At 38.5% G+C, this 27825-nt stretch overlaps 1 protein-coding gene across 2 annotated transcripts; it reads left to right on the forward strand.

Moving 5' to 3' along the window:
* Nucleotides 1-4986: 4986 nt before the first annotated feature.
* Nucleotides 4987-27542, forward strand: tmeff1b (transmembrane protein with EGF-like and two follistatin-like domains 1b). Of its 2 annotated transcripts, none has more exons than XM_052114953.1 (10): nt 4987-5622; nt 18382-18494; nt 19142-19271; nt 21814-21840; nt 22568-22667; nt 23281-23429; nt 25088-25144; nt 25778-25898; nt 26003-26164; nt 26787-27542. In XM_052114953.1, the coding sequence occupies exons 1-10, from the start codon at nt 5469-5471 to the stop codon at nt 26869-26871; spliced, it is 1098 nt and encodes a 365-aa protein (XP_051970913.1). In that variant the 5' UTR covers nt 4987-5468; the 3' UTR covers nt 26872-27542. The 2 variants fall into 2 exon arrangements, with proteins under 2 accessions (XP_051970913.1, XP_051970915.1); XM_052114955.1 differs by having other exon boundaries at nt 18385-18494.
* Nucleotides 27543-27825: the final 283 nt, after the last annotated feature.

Consider the following 27825-nt stretch of genomic DNA (forward strand, 5'->3'; position numbering starts at 1 on the left):
GTTCAATACCCTACACAGCTATTCTTTAATCCTCCTCCACTGTCAATGAACGTAAGCTGTATGCCTTTGACGCAAGCATGGAAAACGTCTCCAGTTACACATGTAACCTTGGTTCCCTGAAATGAAGGAACAAGACATTGCCGTAAGCACTATGGGGAAGTCCTTCTAGATGACCTTGTTCAAACCCTTATTCAATCACGCCAATTTTCTGATTGACAACGGTGTCTGTGCCCTGCTCATTTAGGCGTGCAGTTGGCCTATATAAGTGGGCGATCAGTCATCCATTTTTTCAAAATGTTATGACTGAGGGACAAGAGTGAGCCACTCATATTATGAAACTCTGAAGTAGTTGTGCGGCCAGCTTTGGCAATGTCTCGCTCCCTTTATCTCAGGGAACCGTGGTTACATGTGTAACCGGAGACGCTCCCTACGATTAAAGGGGTCATGACATGAGAAACCAAATTTGCCTTGATCTTTTGGTATATAAGAGGTCTTTGTATCATTAAAACGTCCTGCAAGTTTAATATTTTAAGACGTCCTCCCCATTCTAAACGAATCATTTATTTAATCAAGCTCAAAATACAGCTCGTTCTGGATTCATGGTTAGAAGTGACGTGTCGGTTAGAAGTGACGTAACAGCGTTTGCATATGACCGCCTCCAGCACAAGATAACTACGATTTAAGCGCAAGACAACTACGCTCATTTCAGTATCGCCGTGCGCCTCACAAGTGTTCAGTCGATGGACAGCGAGCTCTGACAGAGACTACTTGTGCACAGGAAAATTACGATGCCACACAGATGTGCTGTTCCTGGCTGTGGTCAAACAAAACCTCTGAATAAGCTGCCGAAAGATCCAGACGTCAGGGAAAAATGGATGCAGTTTATTTTTTGCGGACGTTCCAGTCACGGCAGTGTTAACTTAAGCGTTTGTTCTGTACATTTTAAGGATGACTGTTTTGAGAACAAATCTCAATATGATGCTGGCTTTGCCAGAAAACTGTTGCTCAAAGATAAGTCCGTGCCGACTATTCTGGGAACAACGACGACGCAAACTGTAAGTAATCTATTTTAAACTTTAAACTACTTTTTAAAGTGCAATTTCATTCATTATGAATAATCACAGTGTTTTTACTTAGTTTACTTGCATATTGTTCTGGCTGGGGGCGTCAATAATTGATACATAGGCACTGACGTTAGCCAATCATAACAGTGGGCGTTAACACTGAAGTCTTAAATGGAAAACACCCCCAAAACAGACTGTTTGAATCAGAGGATGAGAAACAGGGTGGGAAAAGGTCATAAATCACTAGATTTTAAAAGTTTTTCTTAAAAAAAAAATATATTAATACTATAATTGCACCTAAGGGAACATAATAATACAATAAAAAAAACCATGTCATGACCCCTTTAAGATCACTTTGCCGAAGGCACAATGGGGAACGGTATCCCATCACGCCACACTACGTGACATTACACTTCCAGAGTTATAACACCAGATAGAGATATTCATAAGGAGTCACAGGCCACAGGCTGATGACTTAAAGTGTAGGTGAATAGTCCCACATGGCGGATACCAGATGGAAACTAATGTATTCTGGGATCTATATGAACCATATAGACATACACAGTATGGATTATTAACCCTCTCACAATAAGGTTGGGAAAGTAGGTTTTATTTCTTATGGGAGGGCTTATGACTTTAAAAGAAGCAGTTCAACAGCATATAATTAGGTGGCTGTGTTGATTATAGTTGGGAGCCCACCGTAATAAGGGCTTGGGCTCACCCACTTGAAAGTAAGAAGCACTCCATGTCCAGGTTATAAAACCTTGCAAACCTGTTTTGTGAGGACCATCCTGCTGCCAAACATATTTAAGGATATATAAGGACACCGCTTGTCCACGCCCATGAAGAGGCCATACCTCTGGTTGAATTCGCTTTGACACCAATAGGGCAATTTGGCACCCTGTGATTCGTAAGCGAGGGCAATCGCATCAACGATCCAGCGAGAGATCCTTTGTTTGGAAATGGACATTCCTTTTGTGTGTCCTCTATGACAAATAAAGAGCTGATCCAACAGCCAAAACTGATGGGTGTGCTCAACATATGTATGTAATGCCCTCCCTGGGCATAACATATGCATAGATTGTTCATCATCTGAATTAAATGGTGGGGGAAAGAAGGCTTGTAAACAAATCACCTGAGCCCTGAAGGGCTTTGATAAAATCTTAGGCATGTTGAATTTTCTAGGTTTAATGGTGGCCCACCCACTTAAATGAGGCCAAAGCCACAGGAGTGTGGTCTAAGGAAATCACCCGCAGCTCAACAGATTCCAGTGGCTCGAACAGAGAGTTTGTGAGTGCCTTCAGCACCAGATTCAAGTCCCAAGTCGGCACCACAACAGGACGAGGGGGGTTGAAATGACTCATTCCCCTAAGGAACTTTATGACTAGATTATGTTTGCCTATCGAAGAGCCAGCCTCCAGAGCATGGTATGCTGAGACGGACACTAAATAAACCTTAACCATTGATGAGGTAAGACCAGCGTCCAGCTGCTTTTGAAGGAATGTCAAAATCTCAGCTATGGGGCAATTCACTGGGTTTTCACTATGTGGAGAGCACCAGTGTGCAAACTCGTGCCATTGAAGTGCATAGAGGCGTCTCGTGGACAATGATATAGCCTGTAAAATGGTATTTGTTACCGACTGAACCCATTCTTGCTGGGGGAAGAGGCGGCAACATCCTCTGTGAACCACTCGCCTGAAGCATCATCCTCATCATCAGAGCTGCCAAACGTAATGGAGGACTGGAGCTTATCACGTGCATATTGCAGAGGTGAGGACTTTAGATCAAACGCTTGGGAGGCTCGCAAAGCTTGCGCCGGCATGAGATCCTCCTCTAATTCTTCCAGCTCAACCTTACTGCCCCACCCTGGCTCCTCATATGGTCCCTTGGGACATAACACAGAAATGGCAGGTGGGAGGGCACAAGAGGCTGGATCTTCCCTCAGAATGAGGTCACACCTAGAGCGCAACACCCGGAGATTCATGCCCTGCAGTGAGGGCAGTCGGCCCAGGCAACGAACACAGCTCTCATGCTTATCAGACGGTGGGATGTGCTGTTCGCATAGTAAGCACTTACGGAACGACATCTTTAAAAAGATGCGTATCACACAAGCAGATCTTTAGTTAATATTAATATAAAAGGATACAGTAACTCCAGCCGGAGCGGTGTTGGAAGCAGTTAGAATTTCGCTGAAGCGCAGCGTTGATCAACGACAAATGTCTGAAGCGAAGGACTTATTCACCGAGAGCATCTTAGAAGGCAAATGTTCCATTTTACAAATACATCTTGCTTTGATTCCTCCGTCCTCCTTTCCTTTCCTTCCATCCTTTGTGGAATGCACAATTTCAGAAATGAGAAGCACCCAAGACATATTTGTAAAATCTAATGCCCTTGGCCACTCAGGCTTCACTTCAGAGCTCCATCATTACGCTGCTGCATTACATCGGAGGGCTCTCCGTTATGTTGTTCAAACTTGATTTATTGATATTTTCATAATAAAATCTTATAATTGAAGATGAACTGTTGAAGTATGTCATAATTATTGGTTTATTTAAACTGCAAAGGTGTAACGTGAATTAAAACTGTTATGCCAGATGCAAAGGGGGAGGAGAATTTACTGTGTGTCAGGTGTTTCCTAAAAAAAAGTCTTCCACATAGAATGCTTCCACTGTCCTTGCTGCATTTAGAGAATTGATACATCTTTAATGATGGCGGATATTCATTGGATTCCAGGTCACAGGCTCAAGAACGGAGGAGCGGGGAAAAAAGAATGCACCCAATAATTCAATGACTCACTGGTAACATATTACACCTAGGCCCTATATGTCGCCAACTACTGGCGTTAAGATGTAATTGCAGAAATTGTACTGATCGCATCACTGAACAAATCTGAATGAAGCTCTTTGGTGAACAGATTGAAAAGACTCCAAACAAAATCTAAATCCCAATAACCTCATGCCCCATGGGTTGAAATCCCCTGTTTTTGAATAAACTGTCTTCTACAGTCAGTTTTTTTATTTATTTTTTTATTTTTTTTTTTATTGTTTGTTTTAGAGGATGACCTGTACCTTTGTGTTGTGGACGGGGCATACTTTCTGAAGTTTTATGTAAATCTTTCAGCCTATCCACCGTTGCAGGCATGAAAGACTGTATGTATACATTCATATTTAAAAACATACAAGTGGTTCATCTTAATGGATATTTTAAGGACAATTAACAACTTGAAATTGTTTCAAGTTGATTTAACAAGTGGATATGTTAATTTTTATGGAAGCCTATTTTGGAAATAAAATAAATACTTAAAATAAAATATATTTAAGGACGGGCAGCTTGTTTAAGAGGGGAATATGAAGTGTCCCACTTTAAAAAAAAAATATATATATATATATATATATATATATATATATATATATATATATATATATATATATATATATATATATATATATATATATATATATATATTGGTTTAAACAAGGATGTTCAAAGATTCCTCTTTCCCATTATTTAATATTCACCATACATCTATAGATTTAAAGTTAAAACAATGTTCCCAAAGAATGCTGAAAACAATGTTAAAGGAGAAAAAAAAATGTTTGTGCATTATTAGCAACACGCTTAAAACGAAGTGAAATTACTTAATATACCCCTATATTAATTCATTTTATATTGTGATAAAATTAAATAATTTCTATATTTTAAAATATAATTAATTTATATATATATATATATATATATATATATATATATATATATATATATATATATATATATATATATATATATATATATTATTCAGTAAATGAATACATGCCGTTGACATTAAAATAGGCTATTTCATATTGGGCATGGAACTGTCGGGTTGCAGCTTATTCAGGGGTCCTGCATTTCCTCCAGGAATTGGGGAGGTGGTTGTGGAGTCACGTGACTGCAACCCATCCGTGCCGACCCTTTGTTGTTAGGATTTTAGGCAACGGGAATTGCGTTATTGACCCGATACGAAAGGATTGCAAAAAGCTGCAAACGGCACGGCTGAAGAAGGACTTCTAAAGGACGGAAAACACTCGATGCGCAGTTGGATCGGTCTCCTCGGAGTTGGATAAACCAGCAAAATAGATGCGCGAGAGATGCACACAAAGACATCCGCGAGCTATAACTGAGGCACGCACGAGCTCAATGCAGCACACACGCACATACAACAGGAAAGCCATGCAAATGTGCTCATAATCGAAATGCGCGATTGTTTTTAACCGGAGTGATGCTTGCGAGGCTCGATCTGCCTTCCTGGGACACAAACGTGTTTTAAAAGGGGACCGCATCATCCAAAGGTCGCTGGTCTTTTGTTAACCGGTATCTTTATTTAACAGGTCAAAGCGGAGATATAGACTGCTGTTGCATTGCATCATGTTGGTGGGCAGTGGGCTCCTAAGGTGGACCGGACCAGAACTGTCTTTTTTCTGCCTGCTGACCATTGCCCTCAGCACTGTTTTGGGATCTGTCCAATCGTCCAACCCTCAAAACACTGACTGTGCGTCCGGTAGAGGCAAAGGTTGTTTAGGTATGCATTTAGAATTTAATACGTTGCATTGAAATGCATGCTTACTTTGTCGCTGATACGCTATTTGCATCTTGAAGATGGAGAAGATAGCATGGCCTCCAGAGGCTTCCAACATTACATGCAGTGTAGGGATGCTAAAATGTAACTACCAATCTCTTCCAGTGCAGTAAACGGATGCATGGGGGTATCTTCATTTGTGTGCATGCAATAAGATGCTATTTTAATGCTTTAGATAGTCTTAAGTGTGGTATCCATCTCTGATCAAATAGATCAGGTGAGACAATATAAAAGGCAAGCATGAACCCCACCCAACATCACTCTCATCAGGGGTCTATAGTGATCATTAATTCCATAGAGTTGAAACCATGGAAATGGGTTTTAAGTAAATGAGATGCTGGTTGGCTTTTTTAAGCTTTGTATGGTGATCCGTCCATGCACGGGCAAGGATAGGCCAATTGTAATGTTTTAAATCACATGGTTAATCCCTCATGGATTTATCAACTGTGGCTGGAGAAGGCAATGGTGAGCCCCTCTGCTTCTACTGTCCCGAATGGTTACCGATGAGGTCTTTTAAGACTCGAATGCAATTGGGCCAATTTTAAAAACCTTGTATGTGCAGTGATTTTGTTTTTTATGTCCAACATTTGCCCCTAGACACGTTTGTTGTTGTTTCCATCTGTAACCTAGTAATTGTCTTAAGGATTAGTGCAGGAGTTAATATTCTGTCATGCAACTGAACCATTCTTGATGCATTCTGCTAATGGTTTTGTGATTGGTTTAGGTTATTAATAGAATGATAATAGATTTAATATCAGGTCTACGGATAAATGGCCAAATCTTGTTCCAAGTCTGAAACTTTCTGCTTTGTCAACAGTAATATTGTTAATATTATAGTTATTATTATGAAAATTCAGCATTTTTTGTTTTTCTACAGGGAAAAGTAATACAGGTTTAAAACAGCCTGAGGGTGAGCAAATGGCAACAGAATTAAAATTTTTGGATGAACTTTCCCTTTAATGAATATAATATATTAGTTTATAACGTTTTAAGGGACATTGTCTGCATTTCCAGGCCTTGTTAAAGTGCAGTACACTCAAAAACTGAAGACCAGAAAGTGAGCCATCTGATGACTTTATACTAATTGACCTCATACAATATATCAAAGTAGCCTTTTCAAACACAATGGCCATCTCTGTCTTTTGGGTCATTATATATAATGTGAACTCTCCAGATGGGCTGTTTTTTCTATAGCTGTCTTTCTTTTTAAAATCCTGACACCCTTTTTGTCACCTTGAATTAATAGAAGGAAAGGCAGCTGACAATAGCTGCCATTGTGCACCAGTGTTTTCAGATTCAAAGCTGCAGGCACCAGTGGTTTAATAAGTGGCTGTCCTGCATAAGCACAGAGCTGGTTTTGTAAAAAGCAGGAACACAATGGGGCAAGTCTCAGGGGCATCAGAATTGCCCTGAGCAGTTGGAGAGGACTGACCACAACCATAAAATCCACCCTTCATTGATGTTCCTCTTCTTGGTGTCACTAATTGACCAGACATCCTATTTTTGGCCTTAATAACACTGCAGAAGTATTACATTGATGCAAGGCGTGTTAATGGTATGCCTTTTATTATAGAACCCAGGGCTGCCATGGTTGTTTTTGGCAAGTGTCTACTTGAGAGTTTTGCTGTCAAGAATTGCATGTTATGCTGTTTGATATGTGGGTCAGTATTAATCAATATTCAAGCTGGCACCTCTACTCATTTCTTGCTTTTACTTGTAATTACATGATAAGTGGCTTACAATTACACTTAAAAAAAAAACAATTTCTCCCCTTTTTCATAAAAAAGCATTTACAGTAAGGCACTTACAATGGAAGTGAATGGGGACAGTGTGTAAATGTTAAAATACATACTGTTTACAAAGTTTCGCCACAAGATGTAAACAACAGACATGTTAAAGAGCACCTATTATGGTTTTTCAAATATTAACTTTTATGTAGTGTGTTATGCAGCTGTTTGTGAAAAAGTCTGCAAAGTTTCCAAAATCAAAGTGCACGCCAAATGGAGTTATTGACTCCCAAAAGAAAGAACAGATTCCGAACACCTGAAACGAGTTGTTAGTAAAAACGGCATACTTCCTGTACTAAACTACGTCATTTGGGAACAAAAAAACCCGCCTCTGGTCTTCATTGGCTGCTCGTGAACAGCTTTGACCTGCCCTCAAACACTACACTAAGCGGTAGACCAATCACAACAGACTGGGACATTTTGACCTTGGATGCTTTTAAAACTATTGTATGAAACCTTTAAAACAAAATTAGGCACGTTTAAAAGCCATAATAGGTGCTCTTTAATACGATTTTACTGGGATACATTTTCTTACGAACCTTATCTGTGTGAAGTTTTATCCAGTACTGGAATTACAGGGTTTCGTTTTCATGACAACAAAGTTGTAATATTGGATAGGACTTTACACAAATACATTCCTTTTTTTTTATCTTGTGGCCCCATTCACTTCCATTGTAAGTGCCTCACTGTAACCACATTTCTGTTTTTATTTATTTATTATCAATAAAGGAGGGACGAGTTGAAATTATGTTTTGTGGAAATCAACATTATGTCGATTGGGCTTAACTTGTATTGAGTCTAGAATGTTCCTTAAAGTAGTCTTCAGTAGTGGTTGACCGATATATCGTAGAGGCTGAAAAATCGGCCGATATTCAGATATTTTTAATTATCACTTCGGCCGATAAATTTTTCGTTTGGCCGATATATTTTGCCATAAAATCGCCTGCTTGCATGTGAAGCAACTGAGACATGTAAAGACCAGTCACAGTTCAACTTGTTGTTATGTGCCATCATGTTACTACAATAATAGGCTGGTGTGCAACACAGTCTCATTTAAACGTCCGCTATCAGAGCCACGACAGAAGTGTTTGAGTACATAATGTTAAAGTGCTCCCCTATTTCATTCTACCTCTCTCTCCTCAACAGTTCCATGTAACTTTTAACTGTCTTGTCTAAAGATAAAAAGGCAAATATCAATAAAATGAACATCTTATACTGTCTGCAAATATGCACATATTTAATTAAAACAGATGTAATAAACAAACCTCACACAACTTCAGCAGATCCAGCATATTGTGCGCTCATTTATTTACCTCTAAAGCACGTATTCTAACAGTCTCCCCACAAAAGTTCCCTGTAACTTACATTCTGTTCTAACGAATAAAGGCAAATATCAATAAAACTTCTATTACCATTTGCAAATATGCAGATACCTCATTTAAACAGACGTAATTTACGAACCTCATGGAAATCCAGTGTTTTCTTCCTGTCAAGCACTTATCTAATATCTTCCTCTGGAGTGTGAATTCTATCAGCCAGAATCAAAAACTTCAGGATCAAAAGTTCTTCTCATTCACAAATCATGACGGTCCGTCTGTTTAAACTGTCAGGAGATTGCTGCTTGCTGGATCTGCATGAGCGCGGGAGTGCAACTTCAAGGCTGCTTATGAAACCAGGAAAATGCTGCCTCCGGAGGATGTAAACGGATGTATGATGAAAATAAGGTGCTTTTCAAACTGTTCAAAACAGCCATTAACCGATTAAGCAGCAAGGTAGTAAGTCAGCAGCCTACTTTTCCGGATGCATCCCAAGATAAAAGCGCTTCATGTGTGCTAAAAGTAAATATCTTATTCACTATGCACTGTATGTACAGTTGGATTGATTCTGTGTTGTTTGAGTAAATGCGATTGCTAATGTGGACTTCTTTATATATGAACAATTTTTTCATGTGCAAATAAATTACAAAAATTTGATGACTAAAAAGATATCTGAAGAAACTGCTATCTACCATTTAAAATTCAATATAATCGGTATTGCATCGGCCATGCTGCTCTCTTGATATCGGCATTGGGCACTAAAAAACCCATATCAGTTGACCACTAGTGTTCAGCCCATTTCAAAACCGCTTTTAAAACACATCCCACAAAGAGCACGAAAGAATAGCAATTGATATGCAACTGGCGTTTTATATTCAAGGATGCTTGCACTCTAAACCAAGGCTGTATATGAAAACCCAACTCTTAAACTCATCAGTCAGTTTAATGGCTTTCCATTGAACAGACAAACGGCATCTAAATCAGTCCGGAGCAAGAGAGATGTTTTATGCACATAGCTTCCCTGTAGCCTATAGGTCTGAAATGAATGGCGTCCGCCTTGGCAGGGCGAGAGGTCGACTGGAGGGAAGCAGTATTGCAAAGCTTTGCATAATGCATGTATAACACATTTAATGCAATATGTTCACAGTACATGTCATGCAAAAGGCCTTCTTCAGTGGCTTCTGTTTTACACCTCTAAATATTGCACTCTGTTAAGTTAAAGGAATATTCCGGGTTCAATGCAAGCTAAGCATTTGTCAAATAATGTTGATTATTACAAACATTTATTTTGATTTGTCTCTCATTATAGCAAAAATCTGGGTAACAGTGAGGTACTTACAGTGGAAGTGAATGGGGCCAATCTGTACACATTTTTAATTCAATGTTTAAAAATTCCATTGCCATGACGACATAATAGTTGAGTAATCCTGCAAAAAACTATCAAACAACTTTACAGCTCAACTTTAACAATACAGTTTAAACAGAAGAATTAATGTAAGTGATTTTTAAAATTTCTGCCTTTTAAACCCTCAAAAATGGTCCCATTCACTTCCATTATAAGTGCCTCACTGTAACCTCAATTGTTGGTTTTTCTTTTTTTAATGTATTTGGTAAGTCCTCATTTAACATAAATGACAACATGCCCTCAAGATGGCATGAACTCCACAAGTAAACCTGCAAACCTGATGATCCATGTTATCCAGCATGTTTTGAGAGTTTGAAAGCATCTCAGAATCAAAGAATCTGACATTGGAGTTAACATGGTCACTGCCACAGATTTGCTTACATTTGATCAGGTGACCTAGGAAAAAAAATGCAAAAATGTCTTGTTCATTTGACATATTTTTTCTTTAATGTTTTTCCCCCTAAATCCTAATATTTTCAATGTGGTCTCAGACTTTTGGAGTCCATATATTTTTTATTTCCTATAGTAAGAACTTTATTTCATTCATATACATTACTGTTGAAGCTTCATTCTTTTTTTTTTTGTACAACCAAGTTTGCATTTTGCGTCACACCATTAAGGAGTGTTTTGGTCCTGAAATGATTCCTCAAGTAACTCTGAGGTCATGCTTGAGGATTCTTTCTGTTACACACAAGCATATAATTAAGAGGCAATTATTTTAAGGAACCCCTTCACAGATGGTGCCTTCAAAGAGGGCCAGCCCACAGTAAACCACAATTACTCCCACCCAAATACACTGCCAAATGGACCAAGTGGGTAGGCTTTGTTTCTTTCTTTGCCTGTAGTTATATCATTACTTTGATGGTTGAACTCAAGACTATAAGTTCTCCTCACATACTTTAGAAGACCTCATTCAAGAACCAGTTCCTACCTCAAGTTATATTTATATGGTTCCAGTATATAGGGTATACTTTATGTAGTGCTGACTTTTTTACCACAGGCATTATTGGCTAACATGTCAGTGGTTATATCCAGCTATAAATGGACTTGATTGGATTGCAGTTGAAATTTTGTCTTTAATATGTCCTTTGGATATCAAAATATGAAGATGATTTTGATAGCATTAGCATATTGCTAAAGTCTTGTGCACATAACAGGGCTCAACACTAAGGATTTTTTCTACTGGCCCGGTCAGGCCAGTGCTTAAAATTTTTACTTGCCCTGACAAACTTTTCACTGTTTGTCAACACAACACAAAAATGGAAAATAGTGTCCGAAGCTAAATATACTGTATTTTATATTCTGTTTATTATGTTTTATATATTATTGTGTATTATTATATTTAAATTTATATATACATTTTGGATACTGAGCTCATGATTTTCAGGCACGTGTATAACCGGGCTTTAAGTAAGGTTATTACATTTCATTCCACTGAGAGAGATGCAGAGAGAGACAGAGATTTACAGTCCAATAGAAAGAAACTTGATTTCTTGTGTTCCTATGAGTGGATTACTAATTTTCACCAACATTATTCATGAATTCCATGCACTGTGAACACGGAATGTTGAAGACGTGCAATTCCGCTCTGAAAATTATGAAGTGTTTTTTTCCCCCCTGCTATTTTCTACACATTGGTCATTGCTGCTGCTCGGACACTCGGAAAAGAGCAAGGACAGTTCTAGTAGAGTGTGCTCGGTGTCTGCACGTTCTTGTGTGCACATGCATCCAAATTATTGTGCACTGTGCACACAGCTAAATATAATTGCGCTCAGTTGGAAGACTTTGTTCACTCCGTGCTCTCACACTTGCGCTCTCACACTTGTTATTGCACTAATGTTATAAATGCAGCACTGGCCCGATCAGGCAATTGGCAATTCTAGCAACTGGCCCGACTCACTCTCACACCAGTCCTGGGCCATCGGGCAGTCCATATTGTAGAGCCCTGCATAAGATGCTTCACAAAAACATTTGTCTTAAGATGGTTATTTATATTTTCAGCTTTAGTGTGTCAATAGGAAATATACATTTTAGACTCCCAAAAATTTATTTTGTAAATAGAATAGAATAAAAGGGAGCCCTGCAACAGATGGCATGGCCCTCATAGAGCCCCCCCACTGAATATTGAGTCAGACTGGGATTACAAGAAGAGACAGAAGCAGTTGAGACAGCCAAAATAGATAGAAGAACTGTGGCAAATTCTTCAAAAGAAGCTTGGAACATCTTATCTTCCAACTCCCAAGAAAAACTGTGTCCAGGTGTACCTAGGAGAATTGGTGCTGTTTTGAAGCAATGGTGGAATTTGTATGATGTTTATTGATATATGAAAAATATTTATGCCATTATTTTTGAAGACATCCTCACTATGCAACATTTTTCCCAAGAGCCTAACACTTTTGCACAGTACTGTATATATATTACATATAACCACCTACAATGGGCAAGCAAGCCTCGGAACTAGACCTTGGAGCAGTGGAAGAAGGTCACCTGGTCCAATATGTCCAATAGGTTTCTTTTACATCTTGTGGATGGCCGTGTATGTGTGTGCCATTTTTCTGGGGAAGTGATGGCACCAGGATGCACTGTGGGAAGATAACAAGCCTGTGGAGGGAGTGTGATGCACTGTGCAATGTTCTGCTGGTAAACCCTGGGTTCGGCGATTCGTGTGGATATCAATTGGACACGTGCCACCTACCTAAACATTGTTGCAGACCAGGTCCACCCCTTCATGGTAATGGTATTCCTTGATGGCAGGGTCTCTTTCAGCAGGATAATGTGCCCTGTCAAATTGCACACATTGTTCGGGAATGGTTTGAGAAACATGATAAAGAGTTCAAGGTTAGGCCCTTGCTTCCAAAATCGCTCAGATCTCAAAACGATTGAGAAACTGTGGGATGTGCTGGACCAACAAGTCCGATCCATGGTAGCTCCATCTCACAACTTATAGGACTTGAAGGATCTTGATGACAGATACCACAGGACACCTTCAGGGTTCTTGTAGAGTCTATACCATACCATGTACAGATTTTGCTCTTATGGAAAGAAATTGGTACTTTTATTCACCAAAGTGGCATTCAACTGATCACAATGTATATTCAGGACATTAATAAACTGAAAAATTATGATTACAATTTGAATTTCTTTTCAGATCTTCTTAAACTTCTTCAAAGAGTTTGCATCAAAAAACCCTCCATGTGCAGCAGTCTCTTGTAGCACTTGCCATAGATGTGGCTGTCTTTTCGGGCACTTCTCACGCACCTTACAGTCTAGCTGATCCCACAAAAACTCAATGGGGTTAAGATCCATAACACTCTTTCCAATTATTTGTTGTCCAATGTCTGTGTTTCTTTGCCCACTCTAACCTTTTCTTTTAGTTTTTCTGTTTCAAAAGTGGCTTTTTCTTTGCAATTCTTCCCCTAATGTCTGCACCCCCGAGTCTTCTCTTTACTGTTGATCATGAAACTGGTGTTGAGCAGGTAGAATTCAATGAAGCTGTCAGCTGAGGACATGTGAGGCGTCAAACTAGAGACTCTGATGTACTTATCCTCTTGTTTAGTTGTATGTCTGGTCTTCCACATCTCTTTCTGTCCTTGTAGAGCCTGTTGTCATTTGCTTTGAAGACTGTAGTGTACACCTTGTATTGAAATCTTAATTTTGTCAATTTCAAGCATTGTTTAGCCTTCATTCCTCAAAACAATGAGACCTGTTTCCTTTTCGCTATTTTTGACCTAATATTGACCTTTAGACATGCCAGTCTATTGCACACTGTGGCAACTCAAAAACAAACACAAAGACAATGTTAAGCTTCATTTAATGAACCAAATAGCTTTCAACTGTGTTTGATATAATGGCAAGTGATTTTCTAGTGCCAAATTCACAATTTAGCATGATAAATCAAGGATAAGGTGTTGGAGTGATGGCTGCTGGAAATGGGGCCTGTCTAGAGTTTATCAAAAGTTACTTTTTTCAAATAGTGAAGGTGCTGTATATTTCCATGCTGGTCCGAGCTAGTTTAAGCTGGTTACTGGTTTGGTGTCGGTCTTGTGGTGGATCAACACAGCTATTGATCAGCAAGCATGGTCTATGTGGTGAAGCTGTTTGACTAAGGAAGTCTTGCTGGTTAAAGTAGTTAAGAAACCAGGGGGACATCAGTATCCAAAACACAACATAGTCTTTTCAGAAGCATCATAAATATTATATTGACGTAACATGACAAGAATTGCATGGATCCCTTAAAAGTTTTTTGAATCTTGGAGAGTATTGCACTGAACTTCATTCCAAAACATCTTTAATCTGTTGAAGTTAGACAAAGGGGAAAACAACATCATGCAGTTAAAAGATCCTTAAGATAGGATTTAGAGCCCAAAGTTGAGATATATAATGCCGCAACTTCCTCCTTTTTAATGAGACTTTGCAGGCTCTATTGACCCATTGAGGAGATGAGTATCGACTGCTCTTGAGCGGATGAGCTGTTTTGCTACAGGCAATGGACTGATGTCCTTATCTTTCAAATGGCATTGATTTCTGTCGTGGCTCTGATTATCTTTGCTCAGTGTGAGATCTGGGTTTCCCCTTTGCTCCACTTTAGCATCACACACATTGTGCATTGTGTTTGTTTGAAGATGAGCGATCAGAACTGGGTCAGTACAGATGAGGGCCATTTAAGGAACTGGGAGTTCAGAGTTGAATGAGGTCTGATGTGAAGGTTAGGCCTTATCATGGTGCATTCATCATTCACACGTCTCAAGTGAGTTCATTTCAGGAATGTTTTATGTAATTGGGAAATACAGGCTAGCGTGAACTCAAAGCCTTAATTGTAAAGTGTGTACCATGAATACAATGCTAGCCATTCTGCAGTTCCTAAGACTGAAACATGAAAACCTATAGGTCTTAGAGCATTTTTGCAATAGATAAGATTGCAGTTTCACAACAGTATTAATTGTATGCGCAGTACGCAACGGCAAACAATTTGAACTTAAGATGGCTGACCAACAGAGATTATATGATGCGAGAAATCCAGCATTGGCAAAAAAAAAAAAAAAAAGTTGGTTGCATGTATTATTTTTTTATTTATCCTGGTAATACCACATTTCTTGACATGCTATTGTAAGACTAGGGCTTTTTAGATAATTACCATGATAATGTCATGTTTTTTGATGTACTATTGTAATACTAGGGGGGTTGTACCATGGTAATACCTTTTTTGGACATTTACCATTGTAATACATTGTTGTTGCTTTTTGAATGCCATCATGATAATACCATGTTTTTGGACATGTATTCTTTGTGCTTTAGTGTACCATGGTATTTGAATATGGTAATCATTCAGTTCAATGGTATATATGAAAATACCATCATATTATCATACCATCTGATAGTATCAATATGCCATGGTACAGCCACTGTATTTTTTCTAAGCTATATCCAAGGATTTAATATTACTGTAAAAAACAACATTAGTCTATTAAAATAGACATCAAGCCGTGAAATTCTGCTAGATTTTGGCAGGGAAATTCTTACAACTCTGTACATTCCCACAGGTGCTAGACCAAATACATAATTTATCACAGCACTTTAACACCTCCATAGATTAACCTCTTGTCTTATTTAAACACCCTTATTAATTCACTTCTCAAGCTGCTCCTCCAAACTTCACTTGTCTGAACTCTGTGCGTTCCTTTTAATCTAGAACACTCTCTCTCTCCAAAACCACTTGGCTGGGTTTCTGTGGCTGCAGCATTCATGTTGTTTTCCAAACACACGGCTCTGCCACATGCCAGAAATCGTGTGTAGTGGCTTTAAGTGTCTGGTCCTCATTAACAGCTGTCTTGCGCCTCCTCTCATTTACTTGGATTTACATGAGGGTTACGGCTGCTTGGTGCCCTTAATTTGCATGCTCAATGACCTTCTTTTAAAATTCTTTGTTATAATTTATATATAATCTGGGCATAAAATAATTGTTATTATTGGCCTTCTAACTTGCATTTGAAATGATTGGTTATTATAAAGCTATTCAAAAACTCAGAATTAAAGCTGAAGTGCATAGTTTCTACACAAACGGAATTCATTGAGCAGCCTTTGTACGAGCAAAGATGTAGGCCTCAGGATCAGTCTTATTAACCCTGTTTCTAAAAGCTGTCAACTACATGTCCTCTATTTAACATGTGTCAAATAGAGGAAATGCCCTTGCTTTTATTTCTGATTATAAGCATCACACCCTCAGCCAGCGGTCTGAAATATGAATGGTAGTTGACTGTGAACAGCTGATGGGCACGTGCTCCTTCTGTGGGTGCTGCTTCCTGTGCAGTGTTGGTTGAGGAACTGAAAGATCAGTTTAGTCTCTGGGCTGACAAGGCTGATCCTAGGCTTGTTCTTGTTCCTGGTTCTGTGATATAAACCGTTCAGCCACAACATTAAAATCACCTGCCTAGTAATATTGTGTAGGTCCCACTCGTGCCCCCATTCTGAGATGATATTCTTCTCACCATAATTTTACAGAGCGGTTATCTGAGTTACCAGAGACTTTGTCAGTTCAAATTATTCTAGTCATTCTCTGTTGACACAGAACTGCCACTCACTGGATGTTTTTTGTTTTTGGGACCATTCTAGGTCAATTCTTGTGACTGTTGTGCATAAGAATGCCAGGAGATCAGCAGTTACAGAAATACTCAAACCAGCCCTTCAGGCACCAACAATCATGCCACCTTCCAAATCTCTGAGATCAAACATTTTCTCCATTCTGATGGTTGATGTGCACATTAACTGAATCTCTTGACCCGTATTAGCCTGATTTAATTTACTGCACTGTTGCCACATGATTGGCTGATTAGATAATTGCATGGATGATTGTTGGTGCCAGACGGGCTGGTTTAAGTATTTCTGTAACTGCTGATCTCCTGAGATTTTCACACACAACAGTCTCTAGAATGTACTCAGAGTGGTGCCAACAACAAAAAAACTGATGGAAGGGGCAGTTTTGCAGATGGAAGTGCCTTGTTGATGAGAGAGGTCAGTAGAGAATGGCCAGACTGGTTCAAACTGACAAAGTCTACGGTAACTCAGATAACTATTCTGTACAATTGTGGTGAGAAGAATATCATCCCAGAATGCTATTCTGACATGTGGGTTGGTGCTGTTTTGGTGGCGTGAAGGGACCTACACAATATTAGGCAGGTGGTTTTAATGTCATGGCTGATATGGCAAAAGATACATATGGGCCCCCATTCAAGCAGCTTTATTGCACTAGTCTCATTAAACAGATGATTGTTGACCATCTAAACACCATTTACCATTAATTAGCCATTACACTCCATCAAAGCCCAACATATGCACAATCTTGTTTCACAGTAGAAAAGAAGGCATACATGTAGAGTTTGTTTTGTGCCCTGCAAAATTACTGATCTTGTCCAACAAGTTTGTCAATGCTTGTTGTTTAATAATGGTCAGTGGTTTCAATGGTCAATGCCAATACTGATAACTAGATGTGGAATGGCCAATGAATTGCAGATATATGATATTGGCTTATATAGTTTGATTAGTCATTGAAATGTGCATTATTCATTGACAATGCTGTTTGATTTAGGAAATGACACAAGGAAGAGCTAATGCTTCATTTAAAGAGCTCTGTCATCATTTTTTTATCCTCATGTCATTCCAAACCCGTCATAATTTTGACTGAGGAACAACAATATAGATTGACTGAATGTTAGTCTCATTGCATCTTTTTTACATACAGCGAAAGTAAATGTGAAGGCTAAAATTCTGCCAAACATCTACTTTTGTGTTCCACAGAAGAAAGTAAGTCATATGGGTTTGGAACAACATGAGAGTGTGTAAATGACAGAATTTTCATTTTTGGGGGAGCTATCCCTTTAAGAAGCGTTAGATTATCTTTGTTTACTGCAATTAAAAATAACTTAAAAATCAACACAACAATAGATGACACCCTGAACTGGATCACAGCAGTAGTATTGGTATGCAAAATAAATTAATATTGAATATTACACATGGCTAAAGCTACACAATAGTCACACCTCAAATAAAATTAGTTTAAAAATCAAGAATTCTATAATCAGTGGCTTCCTAAATACACATTTAAGGATGAAAAATAATACATCAATCTCTATTATTGGGTCTGTGACAGTTAATCATCCTCATCCTTTTTTTGTTTAAAGTTTAGCTTGTTTTACCCCAGCAGATTTGTCAGAAAAGAAGAGTGACTTGCGTGTGTGTGATGCTACTACGTGCCGTTATGGTGGGACCTGCCAAAACAATGGTGCTGACCTTAAATGTGTATGCCAGTTTCAGGTACACAGATTTGAAATATACTTTGTAATGCTTATATATATATATATATATATATATATATATATATATATATATATATATATATATTATAATACAAATAGTTCTGTCCCTTTGACCACATCCAAAAACAATTAAAAAAGCAGATAAATGCACACTTGGAATCGTACATCATGTCTATATTCTATATTGATGCACCAAGCTGCTACATTGCTTGGCAACCACAAACAGCCCATTACTTTTATTAGAATTACATTCCAAGTATTAGTAATACTGTATATATATTTTGGAACATATACTGTATATGTAAAACACTTTTAATTATCATTGTATATGAAATGTGCCATGTAATAAACATCCAATGGCTTCAGTTTACAATGCATCATAGCCCCCTAGACCTCATGTTCTCCTGAACATATAATTGTTTTTTTTGTGCTTCAGGAAATTGCTCTACTGGATCAATGCTTTAGCATTTTACATTTTCTTTTTTTTTTACTTTGATCAATGAGCCCACATCTCAAACATATTAGTCTGAAAAGTCACATCAGTGATTACAACTCAATACTACACCCTTTTCTTCAAAAAAATCTTGTTTCCATTCTGTATCTGAGAAACCTCTCTCATGTATCAACTATCCCTGTTTGCCGCAGTGCCCTAAGAACTACATCCCCATGTGTGGTTCTAACGGAGACACCTATCAGAATGAATGCTATCTGAGACAGGCAGCCTGTACCCAGCAGAGACCCATTTCTCTGGCCTCTGAGGGCAACTGCTATCCTGGTAAGTCAAGAGCATGTCTCCTCAACTTCTTGAAACGAAAACCAAACATCTCAACAGCTCTGTTCATATTACAATGACTGTGCCAATTTTATTAGAACAAATATCAGACATTAGCACACATTTAATTGTGAATATTTGTAATGATGTGTAGCTGACAATGGCAATGACGAAGACGATGTGTAGGACCCAAGTGCAGATTTATTACCAAAACAGTTATGATACAAGAAACCCTATCAATACCCATGAACATGAACTAGACACATGGACTAAACTAGACATAAACTTGAAACAGGAACTTGAAACTAGACTAGGAACTTGAAACTAGACTATGAACAGGACATGACTAGGGCTCTGTTACACAAACTAACAACAATACTAGACAAGAGACAATGGTAAACATGAGGGCTTAAATACATGGACATGGGGAAACATAAGCCAATGAACAAACAGAGCTCTAAACAAGATAACAAGGCAATGAACTAAAACCAATGACAAACTAGAACTGATAACATAGTTATCAAATAATGAACCAATGAAAACAAGTCACATGAACATGGAGGGAAAAACAGGACATCACATGACTAGGAAACAGGAACTTAACAAGAAATTCAACATAAAAGTACACAATCAAAAGACAACAGGGTATGTGACAGGAGGCCCCCCTTTAAGGAGCGGATTCCAGACACTCCAAAAAAATAAAAAGCCAAATTGTCCATGGAGCATAGGGGAAAAGATGTGGTTCAGGGGGGCACAAGGGGCAAACGGGCAGTTCAAGGGGGCACCAGGGGAGCAGAGGAACAAGGCAAGGTCAGGGAGACCATAGCAGATCAGGCGGGTGGCCAGGAGACCAGAGCAGATCAGGCGGGTGGCCAGGAGACCAGAGCAGATCAGGTGGGTGGCCAGGAGACCAAGGAAACTAGAGCAGATCAAACGGGCAGCTAAGAGACCAAGAAAACCAGAGCAGATCAGACGGGCGGCTAGGAGACCAAGGAGACCAGAGCAGATCCGGGGGACGGCCAGGAGATCAAGGAGGTCAGGCAGACGGCCAGGAGACCAAGGGGACCAGAACAGATCAGGCGGGCAGCCAGGAGACCAAGGGAACCAGAGCAGACCAGACGGGCAGCCAGGAGACCAAGGGGATGACCTCAAGGTGGGGACCGTGTCGGGAGGCCTGGGAGGTGGCTGTAGGACAGGGGGCCTGGGAGGTGGCCGTAGGACAGGGACTGGGTCAGGGGGCCTGGGAGGCGGCCGCAGGACAGGGTCTGGGTCAGGAGGCCTGGGAGGTGGCCGTAGGACAGGGACTGGGTCAGGGGGCCTGGGATGTGGCCACAGGACAGGGACCGGGTCAGGAGGAGGCCACAGGACAGGGACTGGGTCAGGAGGCCTGGGAGCCGCTATAGGAGGAATCACTAGTAAGGCAGACGTAATTTTTGAAGGAGGAGTCTCTAGGGGAGCGGGCGGAGCCGCGTGAGAAATGGTCTCTGGGGGAGCGGGCGGAGCCACGTGAGGAATGGTCTCTGGGGGAGCGGGCGGAGCCGCATGAGGAATGGTCTCTGGGGGAGCGGGCAGAGCCGCATGACACATGAACATGGAGGGAAAAACAGGACATCACATGACTAGGAAACAGGAACTTAACAAGAATTTCAACATAAAAGTACACCAAAAAAAAGACAACAGGGATTGAGACAATAGTTTACCCAAAAATGAAAATTCTGTCAATAATTAATATTCAATATATCTCATTCAAAACCCATATTATTATTTTGTTTTGTAAAAATCAGGGGTTATTCAGATCAAACATGCTTTTGTGAGAAAAAAAAAGGAAAAAATCCAGATGTAGTGCAACGAATAGAACAAGCCTTGATAAAATGTCTCGAGACACATTTTTTAAAATTATTTTTAATTTGACAAAGGGTCTAAAAAACTCGGCGCTCCTGTGGAAGACAATGAAAAACAGTGAGACCTGGTGCACTTACAAAATATGTCCTTATAGTGCATATTTACACAGGAAAAACATTTATAAATCAGCACAGATGGATGCAAAAACGTGTTTAGTGTGAACAGCCCATTATGCTGCTCTTATTCATTCTATTCTCAATACTGTGTGTTGGTACTATATCTATTGTATATTTGTATTTATGTTTTGGATATGGATAAATGATGCTGCAGCAAAATTGCAGTTCAAAACACCCAAAATGCTACTTTCAGATGTATCGCAGGTAATCTGTTTATGCTTCAAACAACAAATGTATAATCAAAGGTTTAATTTACTACATATTATATTACGTATTCTAATGAACAGTATGTGATTTGATACTTGACTATTTTTAGCTCTACTTAGCAAATGAAATCCATTAATCTAATGGCTTCTTTTCATCCACAAATTACTTGTCATTGGTCATAATAATTTGATATGCTTATTTATAAAACATGAGAAATAGCACTATATACTATTGTATTAACTCATGTCATGCTTAATGTTTTATGATGGATGTGCATTTATAGATGTACTGTTAAAAATGTCTTCTCTTTTTGTTTTCAGATAGCAGCTCGGGATCTGGGGATGGAGGTATGTTTTTATTTCTCTTTTTGGACCAAATCAAAATGACAATAACGTTGAAGAAATCGTAACTTTGTAATTTCTAAGAATTTGACTTGCAGATTTCTAATTATCCCAATAATGGGCCATCTCCCTGCACTCCAGAGCTCTGTAGATTAGCCAAAGAAACATGCCATCCGAGGTTATTTTTAGCTCCTTCACGCTGAATTTGCCAGTTCTGTGATAAAAGAGTGACCCGTGCTGCGCTCAGTTTGAACCTCCCCTTGTTCAAGTTTTAAAGATGAAGGCATTTGCGGACGAGGCCACTGTAGAGCTGTCATTACTGCAAATTGCAGAGCACTGCAAGAACGCTCAATTGCTGTTGAGTATTTCCTTGCACAATGGCCATTTCAGAAATGTATGCTATGCCATTGAATTTTTCAATTATTCTTTTCTTCCTTTAAGTTGTAAATCAAATGGATAACCTAGAAGGAAAAATGTTTGCCTAGAAGGCAAAATATACAATAGCACGCAAACATTTGCACACACTTGACTGAATTTCTGCTTCTCATTATCTTTAAAACATTTTGATTTAAAGGCTTGTAAATAATGCTTGCTTTTTAAAAAATTACATTTCTTTTGTAGACAAATCAAACCAGGGTTCAGCATTCAAGGCAACTGCTTCAAAACTCAAAAGCATTCCAACTAATAACTGACGTTAATGATATGTTTATTTTTCTTTATCATTGTCTTGCAGAATATGAGGGATCAGGGACAGATTCAGTCAAGAAAGTCACAAAATGCAGCAACTGCAAGTATGGCGCAGAGTGCGACGAAGACGCAGAGGACGAAGACTCGTACGTGCCGTTTAACTCTTCCGCTTATGTAGTCTTGACAATTTTAGGAGATTACCCAAAGTTGGTATTTAATGAGTGCCCTTGCTATTTCATACCAGTGTACTATGGTAATGAATGTAAGAACTTTATTTTTTTAATTAGAAACAACTGCCATTGTGTATTATATAAAGGCAAGAATATTGGAAAGAATTCAGCTCTATCAACAATTCTCTTTGGGGATGCAAAAGAGGCATTGCAAAGGTTTTTGTACAATACGTTTTCTGCCTGGTTTGTTTGTCCTTTTTGTGTGCGCATTTTTTTCATGCCAAGTGCTAATGAACAGTATGGACTAGGTCCAGGAACCATTGTAGCTTCCAAGGACATGAGACTTACGAAGCCGAAGGAAAAATGTTCCTACGTCAGCACTCAAACTCTCATAGCTTGAAATAGAAGGGCCTTATAATGGAGCGTCATTAACGAATGAACCACCAGGAGGAGACAAGAATTACACAAAGTACCAGTAAAAGTACTTTTGAGGTGCTTGTACCAGCAAAGCATTTGTTTAGGGCATAATGTGAATTGTGCATAGCACAAATGTGACTTACAGAAATGCCTTTCATTCTTTGTGTTGCAGTTGTTCGTGTAAAATCGACTGCAGTGGGCATAATGAGAATCCAGTGTGCGGTACAGATGGAAACTCGTACCACAACCCCTGCCTCGTGCGAGAGGCTTCCTGCATGAAGCAGGAACAGATAGACGTGAAACATCTGGGGAGATGCCCAGGTCAGGCACTATCAATGGCTATGAATATTTAGTACAGTAGACGGACTGTTGGATTAATATTGAAAAAAGCTGGATTGTCATACATAGCTATTTTTAACCACTGGATTGAACATTAATTATGCCTGCAATTCATTTTAATATGCGTTTTGGGGTTTTCAGTCATGGAAAACTTGGAAATATCAGGACATTTTAAATTAATCATTGTTTCTGAATAAAATAAATACATTTAATTGGGGGATTTTCACAAAACCGGTCAAGAAAATTTGGTTCTCTTTTACCCCTCAATCAAAAAAAAAAAAATAGTAATTATCTTTTGCATAAAGAAAATGAAAATTTGTTTTTAGGGCCATACAGTCCAAAAGAGTGGAACATTAAAAAGTTGAATTGCCTTCAATTAAATTTTTTTTTAAATGCTATTTATGTAGTGGTGCCAATTTTACAATGTGCAGTGATAAGTTCTTTTGATGTTTTCAAACACTTTAAAAGTCATTTTTTACTCAGAAACACTCATAAAATCAAGTAGAAATGGCAGGATTTGAAGTTAAAAGGATAGTTCACCCAAATATATTCTCTCATCATTTACTCACACATCTGGGATGACATAAGGGTATGATTTCCTTTCTTCTGCTGGACAGAAACAAAGATTTTTGAAAAATATCTCAATTCAATACAAGTGCATGGTGGACAGAACTTTGAAGGTCCAGAAATCACAAAGTCAGCATAAAAGTAATCCATATGTCTCCAGTGGTTCAATCCATATCTTCAGAAGGTGTTGGTGAGAAAAGGATCATTATTCATCTCTTTTTTACTATAAACTACACTTTCACCAGCCCTCTTATGCTCATTCACGAGAGGATTGAGTTCTTCTTCTGTTTTTGGCGATTTGCATTCTTCGTGCATATTGCAACCTACTGGACGGAGGAGAAAGAAAAAAGGGAGGGATAAAGGAAAGGAAAAGCATAAATAAATCATATTTGCACAACAGCCCAGTAGGTGGTGATATGCTCAAAAAATGCAAATCGCCAAAAACTCTCGTGAAGATGCATAAGAGGGCTGTGGTAAATTAGGTAGTAAAAAAGGACTGTACTGTATATATAGTGTATAGTTTCTCACCCATACCTACCTCATATCGCTTCTGAAGATATACATTTAGCCTCTGGAGTCTTATGGATTACTTTTATGCTGCCTTTATGTGCTTTTCGGGCATTTAAATTTCTGGCCACCATCCACTTGCATTGTAAAGACCTACAGAGTTGAGATATTCATTTGTGTTCAGTCATACACATGGCATGAGGGAGAGTAAATGATTAGAGAATTTTCATTTTGTATGAACTATCCCTTTAAATGCATGGAACCAAAGATGTTGCTTTAATGATGAAAACCTTTTTGGTTTTTTTACCATGCAAATTTTTAAAAAGTCATGGAAATTCCAATACTAAATATATATATATATACTCAGCTATATCATTTTTAATAGTCTAATAATCTAATTCTGGTTAATAAAGTCACTATTAAATGATTTCACCATGAATGACTAGACAAGTCATGGAATTTAATTGGTCAAAAGGTGTGGGAACCCAGGTATTTGTATTATTATGTTAGATATTACAAAGTGATTGCATCTTCCAAAACCAATCTATGTTTTTTCCATCACCCAGATAAAGACAAAGGCAAAAAAACTGATGTTGGAATTCCGTACAAGCCTGAATTTACAGGTAAGCACACTAATAATTGTGATCTTGTAAAACTAATGCTGTTTCATGCAGTGATATATTCATACAACCAAACAAATCAATGGACCCTTTACATATTGCGGGCATTAGAACTCAGAAGTAAACTATAGTGGGGTAAACTTCAATTGCCGGGAGACTACAGTAAATATTATTTTTGCGTTCCCACTGGCTCCAACACCAAAAGACAAAAGTTCACTATTACGTTTCCAGAAAGCAGTGACAGTCATAAAAACCCCTTGAAGCGTTGAAACCCCTTCTAAGCATTTGCTTCAAATGGTGGTGGTGGCGTAGTGGCTAAAGCACAGGGCTGTTAATCAGAAGGTCACAGGTGTCCATGAACCCCATGGCCACCACCATTGTGTCCTTGAGCAAGGCACTTAACTCCAGGTTGCTCCAGGGGGATTGTCCCTGTAATAAGTGCACTGTAAGTCGCTTTGGATAAAAGCGTCTGCCAAATGCATAAATGTAAATGTAAATAGCTACAAACCCTTTATAACCAATAATTCTGTATATTTTAGTCACAGCTGAATGCTGATAGAAGACACGAAATCTAAAAACGGTTAAATGTGGTACATCTTCAGCAAAGGAGTTTAAAGTTAATCGTCCTATTTTTAGACCCAGCAAAAGCCGGTGAAGGAAAAGGATACGGTTGGATGCCTGTCCCCTGCACAGACGACTACGCCAACTTCTGCGTTCACGGCCAGTGTGAATTTAATTATGGTATTGCCTCCTGTCGGTGAGTGTCGGGTGGATATTTGGTTGCGTGGAATCATGTCAATTCTTAGACTTATTTATTAAAAAAATTATAACCGTTTTTCATGGTTTCTCTTTTTTCCATAGGTGTGATTCAGGCTACACGGGGACACAATGTGAGGAGATTGCGGACTTTAACATCCTGTATGTGGTACCCAGTGGTCAGAAACTTCATTATGTGCTTATAGCTGCTATCATTGGAGCTGTGCAGATTGCCATTATTGTGGCAGTTGTCATGTGCATTACCAGGTGAGTACCTCATGAATCACACTCGCCTTTAGTAGTTTGAGTTTAATTAGTAGTAGATTGGGGAAGCTACGTTGGAAAGTGGAGCTTCACCAATTTAAATGAAACTACTGTCAAGCTACCCTTGTAAAAGTAGTTTGCTACTCTACAAGCCATATTAGTTAGCAATACTGAATGATGTTAGGCTTGAGAGATCAAGCCACCCTTTACTTTCATTGTTTGAATGAAATGATGCAATGAAAGCGAATAGTGACTGAGGATGTCAGTCTGCCTAACATCTTCATATGGAGTCATATGGGTTTGGAACAAATTTAAGGTCAGTAAATGATAAAAGAAGTATAATTTTTAGGTGAACTATCCCTTTAACATTGTTGCTTACATTGTTAAATCTGAGCTCATATATGAATTAGACACCAGCAGAAACCTCTTCTCCTTTCTCTAGTACAAACAACAGTTAATACTAGTATAGTGTCATAGATCATAGTATATATCATACTGTTTATGGTTAAATATTAATGCAAAGCATTACCCAAATTTGACAGCCATTCTTATTATCACAGTCAATCACTGCTTATTAAAAGTTATGTGTTTTATGTAGGTGTAATTTTAATTTATCTTTTTACAGGAAATGTCCTAAGAATAATCGTGGAAGACGGCAAAAGCAGAACTTGGGACATTTTTCCTCAGACACCTCTTCAAGGATGATGTAGCTTGTTTTTATTTTTTTTTATATACTTTTTGTACCAAGTGGATTACAGTTTTAATGTGCTTTTTTTTGTTCTGTGCTTTCTTGACTCTGGACAATAAGGTTATTTTTTATTCAATTTTGTTGATTATTTTAATGGATGGTGCCTTATTTTTGTTTTTCAGGACATTTTAGGTACTTTATGTCAGTGGTAAACACTGTCAAATGAATGATAAAAGCCAGCTCCTTTTTGTCGAGTTTGTTTTTCACGTATTGTTAAATGTAACTCTCTGCACACAAACTGTACCACAAAAATGGAGATCCTGGATTTTCTTGGAATGGAATGTGCTTCTAACTGACTAAATATTATAACTCTGTCTTTAACCCCCTTTTAATTTTTTTTTTATTTACTTAAATCAAACATAGCTGAACACCAAATGTAATTGGACATGAACAAGTGCGCCGACAAAGTGATGACGTTTACATTTTGTTTTGAGAGGAATTCCAGAGAATGAAATGCAATGTGTTTGACTAGCTAATCTTATCAATGTTGAAATGTTTGTAGTTTTTATGTTCTAATGTTATCGGTGTTGTTAATGTTGAAACGGTCATTATTGACATTAATTTAATTCTACAAACTGCATATCGCATGACCTGTGAACTGTGTCCAGTGATGTAGATTTAATAAAATTTAATTCTCAGTCTTACACATTTGTTGTCACCTGTACATAAATATCACATTTAAAAGATGGAAGAATTTGTAACTTTGTGATAGGACCATTACTGAACGAACAAGAGATAACTTGTTTTTTGTCAAAACAATGTCATTACGAGAATCATGGAGGATCATAGTTATCGATCATCCTAATTTCTTCATATTTACGAAGCTCTCACGTTACAGCCAATCACATGATCAGCCAAAGAAATACTTTAGAGTTGATGCAATTTTTTCAATGTTAAAATACTTTCTCTTAGTCAA

Source organism: Xyrauchen texanus, chromosome 42, assembly GCF_025860055.1.
Source record: "Xyrauchen texanus isolate HMW12.3.18 chromosome 42, RBS_HiC_50CHRs, whole genome shotgun sequence".
NCBI classification, from domain to species: domain Eukaryota; kingdom Metazoa; phylum Chordata; class Actinopteri; order Cypriniformes; family Catostomidae; genus Xyrauchen; species Xyrauchen texanus.